Below are 10,442 nucleotides of genomic sequence, written 5' to 3' on the forward strand. Positions count from 1 at the left end.
AAGTTGAGTGAACTGTTAAACTGCTAAACAAAAATCTCTTTATTCAGGTTTTATGGCAGTCTTGGGGTACAACAGACACTTGAAAATAAATACAGAGGACTGGCAGTTCATGCCATCATAGCCCTCACTTCTCCAAGAAAAAAAAAATGTCCATAAAGTGCAGATTTATTAGTGTGCCTATTCAAAACCTCCAAAATCAAACAAACAAGCCCCAAAGATAGCAAGTAAATTCACTAAAAGAACAACAATGAAGGGGCTCTTCCTTCAGTTTATGATTCAAGATGCCAGCAAATGTAAAAAAAAAAAAAGTGCGGGAGATTTAGTTGCTTGTTTGAGGTTTTGTGAAGATAAATTGCTTTTCCCCTTGAATTAGGAGGGATTTCCTTACCTGCTGCACAGCCAAAGAGCTGCAAGGAGTTCAGGAGCAGAGTCTGAATCAATTTAAGCATTTTTTTTTTTTTACATTACATGATCAAAATGCTGATTCAGTGAGGTGGAGTCTCTCCACCTCACCAATCCACAGACCTGAGAGGGAAAACTGTATCCAGTCACAGTGTATTTCAAAACACCTTCATCAGAGACTATTTCCAAATAATTCTTTTTGTTTGTTTTAATCTGCTTACAGAGTATCAGGTGGGTGGGGTTGAAAAATCAGTTTTGCATACTTTTGTATAATTAACTTTTTATCTGACAGTAGCTGCAGTTACATGGATGATATTTCTTCATTCTGATTCCAGCTTCACTGTTGACATGGACACTGAGTAAAGTGATCCGATAAGACAAGGCAACTTTTTTGACCTGCACAAAGTGGCTCCTCTTGTTGGAAAGCCTTTTATCTGATGGAAATTTAAATGTAATACAAATATTATACAGGCTGAGTGATGTTGGCCAGTGGTGGCGCCCCCATCAGGTCGTCCATCAGACTGTAAAAATGAAACCCGTCTGGCTGGTTTGGACTTTTATTCTTGTAACGGGCAGCCTTCAAAGTTTTCCAGCAGCTTTTTGATTTGCTCGATGGTTCGGTGGATTCCGGCTTTGCTGTTTGAACGACTCGTGGTTTCCAGCCTTTCAACCACGGAGGCGTTCAACAGTCCTTTAAAGATTTAATCCTGACAACAGGCCAGTTGTGTTTCTGTCCCTCCTGGAAACTCGTCCTGTCACCTGATGTTCCCCTCATGTGGGCAAACAGGTGCAGAAAGAAAAGATTTATTCCAACCAGAGAGAAATGATCACATTAAGTGTTTCTGTGGTTATTAGGTGCTAATATTTTCTTACTGAACACCACCACTTTGAATTCCTTCCAGTCAGGCCAGTCTTTTCTGTTTGAAGTTGCGACTTTTTTAAAATTCTGATTATTAGTGGAATATTATGGTCCATATAAACACAGCTACTGTCTGAATTGCAGCAAATGCCACCCACCAGTCCAGAAAGTATATTTAAACCAATTATTATTTTAAGATTTAACAATTATGTGCAATTAGTGTTTGACTGAGCTCTGATGTCAGGTCAGTGTTACAGTTGTGAATCCTCTTTATGCTACTAAACCCATCTAGGGTGCTGAATATTGGACTTCACAGATGTCCAGATAAACTGCCAACCATAACACAAACTTTGGTTAAAATATTTATGTAACAAAATGAGTTCTGGCAGTGCAGACAGAGAAAAATAAACTTAAGTTTGATTTTTTTTTTTTTTTTTTGTGAGAAAGAAAGGAGGGGTTTAAAAAGTGCTGGGAGAAAGAAACGGCCGCTCTGTTAAAACCCATATATACAACACAATGTCTGGTCTGTTCAACGCTTGCAGCAACAGTAGCGTTAATTCACAGTGCTCCTTCTGATCACAGGTCCCAAGCGCCAATCTGTTTTCCCAGTGCACCATGGGAAAACACAAAGACATTGGATGGGAAGCTGTAAAATGCAAAAGCCATCCCCTTAAATGTCATTACATACAGCATGGCTCTGGTCAAACGCATTGCACAGTACAAACGGGTTAAGGTTAAATAGTAATTTACCCATTAGACACAACTGACCCACTGAGTTCAGGGGTTTGGGTGAGTCTCTACCTTAACAGGAAAAAAAAAAATCCATCTGTGGGTTTTACATCTACAGTAGATTATTCCGACCGCAGGAAGACAGAGAACGTTAAAAAAGCCACATTTCTGAGCCGCCCCCAAACTTCAGCAGCTATTGCCAAAGCCCTCTTCCAAATATTTATTCTACATTTGCACAACTGAAGCAAATTAGCATTACCTAAAGCAAAACTGCAGTGTGTCCGACCTTTTCCTGTCATTTGTGGCGCCCAAAAACAAACACGAGGAAAACTTTCTTTGAAGAAATCCTTTCAGGGACCGAGGAAGCGTGCAGCAACTGTCCAGCGAAGTCAAGGGAACTAGCTACCGGATCGTTTCGCTTCCAACGGCTGAAAAGAAAGCAAAACTCTCAATTTTCCAAAAAGAGTTCCTTGTAGGGACAAAGCCAAAGTGCGGAGGAGAGTCAGCAAGCATGCAGTAAAAAGTGGAACTTCTACACCGGCTACATCGGGATTTTCCTTTTTCTCCACCTCCTCGCGGCTTTCCCTTCGCCTCTCTCAAAGACGTTTGTCAGACATCGGGAAGATTTTGGACATGGAGTGCAGATTGTTGATCTTATTCACAGCCATGTGAGGGAGAGAAGAGGGTCTTTAATAAGAACATGGCTAACTCTGCATCTCCGGAACATGGCGTCAAAACGTGCCTCTAGATGGCGCCACAGGGTCCCCGAAACTGAAACTCGTAAAACGTTCCTTTCGACGTCTTCAGTAGCAGCACCTTGGCGTTGTGACATCATAAGAACATCAAGGAAAACCGTCCTGTAGATCTTCGGATGTCACTGTAAGTTGTATTACTTTTTGTCTTGTGATGCGGACGGCTGCGTTACTGCCACGGCCGCTGCGGCGTCGGGTTGGGGTTTGGGTAAATGGGCGCCGGTGTTGGGTTCGGGTAGGCGGGAGCAGCTCCACTGTGGTTGGGCGGGTATGTCGGGGTGGGGTAGGAGGGCATGATGTGAGGCTGAGGGGCGGTGGCTGTGCTGGAGGCGGGTGGGGTGGCAGAGGAGGAGGACGGGGGGAGGTGGAGGTAGACCGGGGCGGAGGGCGCTGAAGGGGCGGAGGGCGCCGTCGGAGTGGGAACCCTCTGCAGGACGACGTGCGGGTACAGCTGAGACTCGGAGCGGTAGAGTCCGGGAAGCGAGGCTTTCAGCAAACTCTCCTGACTCCTGCAGGAGAGACAGACGGCAAAACAAACCTCCATCACCCTTTACAAACAAGTAAACATGTTGTTTTCATGTTTGATTTGATTTTGTTTTAATTTTTTGCTTTTGGTTGTTTCATGGCAGTTTCATTTTTGTGCTCATTGCACTATTTTTGTTTCATATGTAGAATTATTTTACTTATCTACTGATTTTTACATTTGACTTATATTTGTCTTTTTGTGTTATTCATACACTGTATTTTTAATGAATTCTTGTTTTAATGTTGCTGTTTTTGCATGAACTCCAGGAAGATTAGCGACCACTTTCTCAAAGCGAATGGGGATCCAAATAAGGAATGAGGATTAAAGAATTCACAAAGTGATGTGTACTCTGAACTTTTCAATCTTTCCTCTGACAAACATTTGAAACAAAATAAGGATAAAAACAAATGAAAAATACAAAACTATCACAACAAGTACTGTGGAGAGCATGGCTCCAAATTAACTGGCTACAATTCAAATTACTGTCAACCAATATTTAATCAAAAAAAGTTCTGCAAATAAAATAGATATCGATTTGCCAGTTTGTTCGAACATAACCGTGTATCTTCTGCTCTCATTGAACTGCGGGACAGCTATAAAATTATCATATAAACTAAAGCAAGGCGAGGCTATGAGGATATAAAAATATACATTATCCAACTTGGCCAGTCATTTGAATTAGACTCAACTAATTATCATTTATTCATTCATTCTTATTTTATTCTTGTTTTGAAAGCTATGGTAAAAAATTAAAGTGAAATTAAACTACTCTAGTACAGATTCAGAGAAACTAACAGATGTGTGCAAGATGGCGGCTGTCCTAAATATATTTAGTCTACCTCTGACCAATCAGATGGCTTTGCTGTGTGCAGTGAACGTGGCTGCCGCTGGTTACCTCTGGTAGCCTCTGTTCTCGTATCCCGTGAGGCCTCCGGTCAGGTAGAGGGGGCTGTCGGGCGCCAGGCGGGGGTCCATCCTCTGGGACAGGTGGAAGATCTTCGGCGGAGGGAAGGAGTCCCACTCCCCCTCCTCCCGCTCCAACCAGCACTCGCTGCGCCGGGCCGAGCGCTTCTCCCTGCGCCTGCGGAGAGGAAACCAGTTCATCAGGGCATGATTCCCAGTTTAACCCCGCCCCCCTCCAGTGAACTCCCCGTGAAACAGTTAATCTCAGAAAGTTTTGAATGATTATTCCACCAATCGTAGTGAGTCTCACGTGTGCAACAGGTAAAACAGGACCTGGATTGGTTGTGCCATTTGTCTGTAATTAATTGTTACTCAGATTTTACCAAATAAACAAATGATTCACTTGCTATAGTGGAGCTCAGGTGCATCTTTAGATTATTTTTTTGGGGGCATTTTGAGGATCAATTCAACTTTCCACAACATCTGCAGTCATCTCCGTATATGCAGTTCATTCAGAGCTGTTTCCTCTGTAACACACTTCACTCAGGACCCACCGTCTCAATGCCATGTTATGTTGTTATGGTATTAGTTGGATGTCTGTGTATAGTTTTGTAAATTTAAGGGAAAAAAGGAAACCTCACTAGTCTGTGCACTTCACTTTTATTGACAAAACGTAAATCTTTTATAATCCATTCAGTGGATAAAGATTTGATATGTAAATACTAATTCCAGTCACGTGTAGGGTTGGAGCACTTTCAGATTCTCATACCCTTGTGGTGTTCAGCCAATTACCTGACGGAACTGCTATACTGGATTCTACCACTAGATGTCTCTCCTGGAACATAGTGAGAGCCCATGAGCGAGTTAATGTCCTCTACAGCTGCATTTCTCCTCACATCACACACATTCAACAGTTCTTTAAAATAAAGTTCAACATCAAAATAATGAAATGACATTTTGACTTCGTGCAAAATGGGAAACTGCTGTGAAGAGCAAAAATATAAGAATATTCTATAAGAAAACAATTAGGCATTGCTATTTTACAATGCCATAAATCGGCAGCCTACTCAAACAGTGCAAATCCAAAAATGTGAACAAACTTAAATAAACTATATCAAAAACCAAATAATAAGTTTGGAAATTGAGGTGGTGACATAATTTCCAAATATGTATCGAGATGAAATGTGATTGGATTTGTAAATGTATAACACAAGCAAATGTAAACAGAGATAAATATGGAAATAATAATAATAATAAATAATATGGAAAATATGTAAATATGGAAAAGGGAAGTATGTAATGAGCATCTCAACTCAGTTTCAAAGCCTCCACATATTTGCACATTATTGTCAACTTAGTTGTGGACTTTGTCCCCTCTCTTTGTATATCCTGATTTATGCTGAAATGTGTGTGTGGAGCTGTGCAGCCATACCCTACCAGAGGGGGGCACTCATGGCACAGTCCATAGATTTTACACTGTATGGACAAAAGTGCTGGTCCACCTCCAGGGGCTTCTCTGACCTCCCATTCTAAATCCAGAGGCATTAATAAGGGGTTGGTCCCTTTGCAGCAGAACAGCTTCCACTCTTCTGGGAAGCTTTCTGCCAGATGTTGGAGTGTCTGTGGGAATTTTTGCCTGTTCGTCCAGAACAGCATTTAATAGGTCAGACACTGATGTTGGACCAGAGGAGGTTTGGAGCTCTGCAGTTACTGAGAGCAGAGCGTCGGACTCTTTTACGCACTATGAGCCTCGGCGCTCTGCGACCCCACTCTGTAACTTTACGTGGTGCCGCCCCCTGGTGGCTGAGTCGCTGTGGTTCCTAAACGCTTCCACTTTGCAATAATCCCACTTCCAGCTGATGGTGGAATATCTAGGAGGGAAGAAACTTCACCAGCTGACTTGTTGCAGCGGTGGCTCCCTGTTCCATCACTATTCCAGCAGCACGCTGGAACTCAGAGAACTCTTTAGAACGAGCTGATGTTTGTAAAGGCAGACTGCATGGCTGCTGCTGGAGTTTATACACCTGTGGCAACGAGACTGAATCAAACACCTGGATTCAATCACTAAGAGGTGTGGCCCAATACTGTTGTCCATACAGTGTCTCTCTGGCTTCTCTTCTTTGTAGACTGACTTCTGCCGTGGAAATGGGTAACTCTAAGCATTTGGGACATTTTGACACACAGTATGTGTAACTGCTGAATAAAAAGAGTCGTGATGTAAGTACACTAGGTGCCCAAATCCACAAATAGCTTGAGGCTAATTTGTAATTGCCGTGGACTAAGTAATTAACAATTAGCTGACAAAATCTGGCATCCTGCTAAAAGCAAATCACTGGAGAAACTTGAGGAGACAAGATGTTATCAGTTTCATGGTCCATAATCAGGCATGTTGCACTTAATGAGCATCATGACTTAGAAGACTTATTTCAAAAAGAAGTTTGGCGGAGTGTGTGACTTTGGTTGTTCCTCCTCCTACCTGCTGCGTCCGTCCCTCTTGGCTCGGTCTCGGTTGCGGCTGGATCGCTCCTGCAGGCAGCAGATGAGGAAGGACAGCGACATGGCGAGGATGACGATGCCGCTCACCACTGAAGCCAGGACAGCCACTCTCAGGCCGCGGTCCTCCGGCCGGGGAATCGCTGCCAAGGGCCGAGATTACACCTTTTAGACAATCAGCTGACATTTTTACACCCCCCAAAAACATCAAATTAGGGCTGCAGCTAATGATATTTTCATTGTCTACTCTATGAACAACTATTTTACTGGTATGACAATTTATTAAAAGGTAAAAATAATGAAAAATGTCCATTAAAAATTGCTGGAGCCCAGAGAGGGTCTTCAGATTGCTTCGTTAGCCTGACTAGCAGCCGAAAAAACAAAAACAAACATACACAACACAGTTTTCATTTTATAATGATAAAAAAGCAAGCAATTAGAGACTCATTTCAGCACTACATCAAGTTTACTTATATTACTCAAAGATGCATGTATGAAATAAGTACCATCACAGTGACATACTTTTTAAAGATTGCTGATTTATTTCAGTGTAAGATGATGAGTGTGGATTTATTCTGTTAGACAAACTGAATGTAATTTATCATCAGTTGAAAACTCTCTAATTAGCTGCTTTTCTGGCCCATTTTCACATCAGGCTTCATCCTCCTCGTGCAGCGCAGCACATTTGAACTTTTTCTCTCCTTTTTGAAAAGCTGAGGAAACTTTCTGTCCTCTTTTCCTCTCTCCAGTCAGCAAGACGCTGATTTCACACGACATGTTTCCATGCTGTCAGGAGCGAGGCGGTGATGTTCCCGAGCGTCGAACGGCGCCGTGCAAGTTTCACTGGAGATGCTTACATGCAACCTGCAACCTGATTCCACGCAAGAGCCACCAGAGGAGTGAAAAACAGAGTCGACTTTGCAGTGGATCAGTTGTTGATGTGCGTGAGAACAAAGCAGGCGTGTTGGGGTTTAGATCAGAGTGAGGCCGGTGAGGTTACACGAGTCCGGCTCAGGTGTTTTCATGATGTTAGTTTGTGATTGTAAACTGAAGCTGATAATTTGGTCCATAATCCGAGCTGCTGCTGCATGTGCAGGATGAAACCATGCAATAGTGACTATAAAAGCTTAAAGGATGAAATTCGGGGTAAATAAAATCACACTGTATGCACCTCAGTTAAAGGTACAGTGAAAAATGTTTAAATTTCAGGTCCAGTGCGGTGATCTCAACAATTAATGAATTATATGTCAGCATATTAAGGCCAATGTAGGGGGCAAAAATTACAAAGCCAGAGGCAGGGAGGGTTGGGAGGTAATATTACGAGAAAAAACTTGGATATTCTCTGAGATTAAAGTGGTAAATTTATGAGGAATAAACTCAAATTTGTGAAAAAAACCCTGGAAATTCTGAGATTATAAAGTCACAAATTTATGAGAAAAAAGTCAGAAATTCTGAGATTCAAGTCATAAATTTATGAGCAAAAAAACCTGAAAATTCTGAGATTTTTAAGTGACAAATTTACAACAAAAAACTCAAGAAAAAATTGCTAAAAACTGTTATTTCTACTACTATACTAATATTATCATAAGCATTGACATTGCCGTGACGATTCAGAAGAAAGCAATATTGTGATTCCGGGCTAAAATCAGCAGCATTTCCTTGTTCCTAAATCCCATTGCAGAGTAGAATTTGATGAGGTGATCAGCTGCAGGCCTGATACACTCCTTGACCAAAGAAAAAAATTAAAAATAAGAAAAACAACTTTTTTTCCTCAAAAATTTGTGAGTTTTGTCTCATAAATTTACAACTTTAATCTTGGAAGTTCTGGGTTTTTTTCTGGGAATATTACCCCCCTTCCTTCCCAGGCTCTGTATTTTTTTTTCTCCTACGATGGCCCTAATATGCCATTGCACAATTAAACAACCCAAATGTTGTTTAATTCAGATTTTGGCATAAACATCAAGTGTTTATCCTCCACTTGAATTTATTAGATGTTCAAACTGATGTGTGTGAATCTGGATCTCCAAATTTGAATCATTTATAATCTGCGTATGGATTATATAAGAACCCTCTGAGTTGTCTATACATCTGAACAGTTATTTCCTGCTTTTATATTATTTAGATTAAAATCATACATAACAAGGCAAGTTTGCATTTTGTTCATTTGTTTTTTTTCCCCATATGTATCCTGGCTTCCTCGCCTGATGCTCAGGAGGCTCATAAAATATTACTGCACATGCTGTTTTCATGCATTTGTCATGTGAAACAGTTCATTAACAATTAAATTTATACAACTGAAGCAGCTTTAGTTAGGCTCGAGATCGATCTCTGCCCATCTGCCCACACCCATCCCACCACTTCAGACAAACGCAACACAAACGAGAAAGCTGGTTTCCACAATCGGGGTAAGTAAAGGATTTAAGAGAAACCCGGTTAACACATGTAGATTTCCTCTGGAGAGGAAACCCGATCACTGAGTCGTGTAAACGCTCACTTGGATTTATAAATGTGTTTTTACATGTGCGCGTGTGGAGAAAAAGGGAACAGATAAGCAAAGGGACAGCTTGAAAAACAAACATGCACTGCACAGCTGTTAGGAGATTAAAAACTCGCTGTTGCTGAAAAACACCTCATAATTTTATGTCAAGGTTACGTTTGATGGAAATGTAAGAAAGCGGAAAAAAAAACAAGAGGCTAGCTGTCCAGAAGCAATGCTGTCGCCATGGTAACAGTCCTGGGAACACTGGGGGTGGTAGGGAACCCGCTGATTGGGGAGCGCATGTATACTGGGGGTTTTGAGTAACACCTTTCCTGCCATAACTCACAATAATCGAGTTTCTTGTGTGCATGAAATTGTATTGATCGTCAAACAACTTCCTGTTTGGAGCTCCTTCACTGAAACCTTTTCATGTGGGAAATGGTGCTTCCCTACACTGCAAAAACTCAAAATCTTACCAAGATTATTTGTCTTATTTCAAGTCAAAAATGTCTTATTCCTAGTCAAAATATCTCATTACACTTAAAATAAGACATGATCACCTCAGAAGTAACTTGTTTTTAGACAATTGTCTCTTGTTTCAAGTGAAAATTTACTTGAAACAAGTGAAAGTTTGCTTGTTTCATTGGCAAAATTTGTTTCTTGTTTCTAGCTAATTTTCACTTATTTCAAGTGAATTTTCACTTTTTCCACTAGCAAATTTTGCCAATGAAACAAGCAAATTTCACTTGTTTCAAGTAAATTTTCACTTGAAACAAGTGAAAATTGTCTAAAAACAAGTTACTTCTGAGGTGATCATGTCTTATTTTAAGTGTAATGAGATATTTTGACTAGAAATAAGACATTTTTGACTTGAAATAAGACATTTTTGACTTGAAATAAGACAAATAATCTTGGTAAGATTTTGCGTTTTTGCAGTTTGCATTTTAAAGCAAGGTGTTCCCATCATGCACGTTTCGAAGGGCTAGGCCCCTGCTTCTCGACAGATCAAGGTGACTTCAGCGGTGTGAACAGACTACTGAGGATTTTGTCACACAACTCGATGCGTTCAGTGCCGTGGGAAAGAGTCGTGACGCCCGTGTCACCTCCACGTCCTCCCTCAGCGCGCTCACCTTCACAGACGGGCAGGTAGTTGCTCCACTGCGGCTTGCCGTTCCTGACGTTGCAGTAGATTTTGTCGCTGCCGACCAGCTGGTATCCCTCGCGGCACCAGAAGGCCAGCACGCTGCCCACCGACACGCCGGTGCCCGTCTCCACGTAGAAGGAACCCCGACGTGGCGG

The 10,442-nt window shown here is 41.6% G+C and overlaps 1 protein-coding gene across 1 annotated transcript in view; it reads right to left on the reverse strand.

The window, feature by feature from the left end:
• Positions 1 to 22: 22 nt before the first annotated feature.
• The window catches only part of LOC115355620 (sushi domain-containing protein 3-like), a 32,189-nt gene continuing 21,769 nt past the window's right edge, over positions 23 to 10,442 (reverse strand). Inside the window, exons 3-6 of the mRNA XM_030046477.1 lie at positions 10,274 to 10,442; positions 6,648 to 6,807; positions 4,164 to 4,349; positions 23 to 3,251 (exon numbers count right to left, since the gene is read on the reverse strand). The exon at positions 10,274 to 10,442 is cut by the window's right edge and continues 23 nt beyond it. Coding sequence (XP_029902337.1) covers positions 2,912 to 3,251; positions 4,164 to 4,349; positions 6,648 to 6,807; positions 10,274 to 10,442 — 855 coding nt within the window. The 3' untranslated portion in view covers positions 23 to 2,911. The remainder of the gene's footprint in view (positions 3,252 to 4,163; positions 4,350 to 6,647; positions 6,808 to 10,273) is intronic.

The sequence above is a fragment of the Myripristis murdjan genome, chromosome 23 (assembly GCF_902150065.1).
Source record: "Myripristis murdjan chromosome 23, fMyrMur1.1, whole genome shotgun sequence".
In the NCBI taxonomy this organism is placed as follows: Eukaryota; Metazoa; Chordata; class Actinopteri; order Holocentriformes; family Holocentridae; genus Myripristis; species Myripristis murdjan.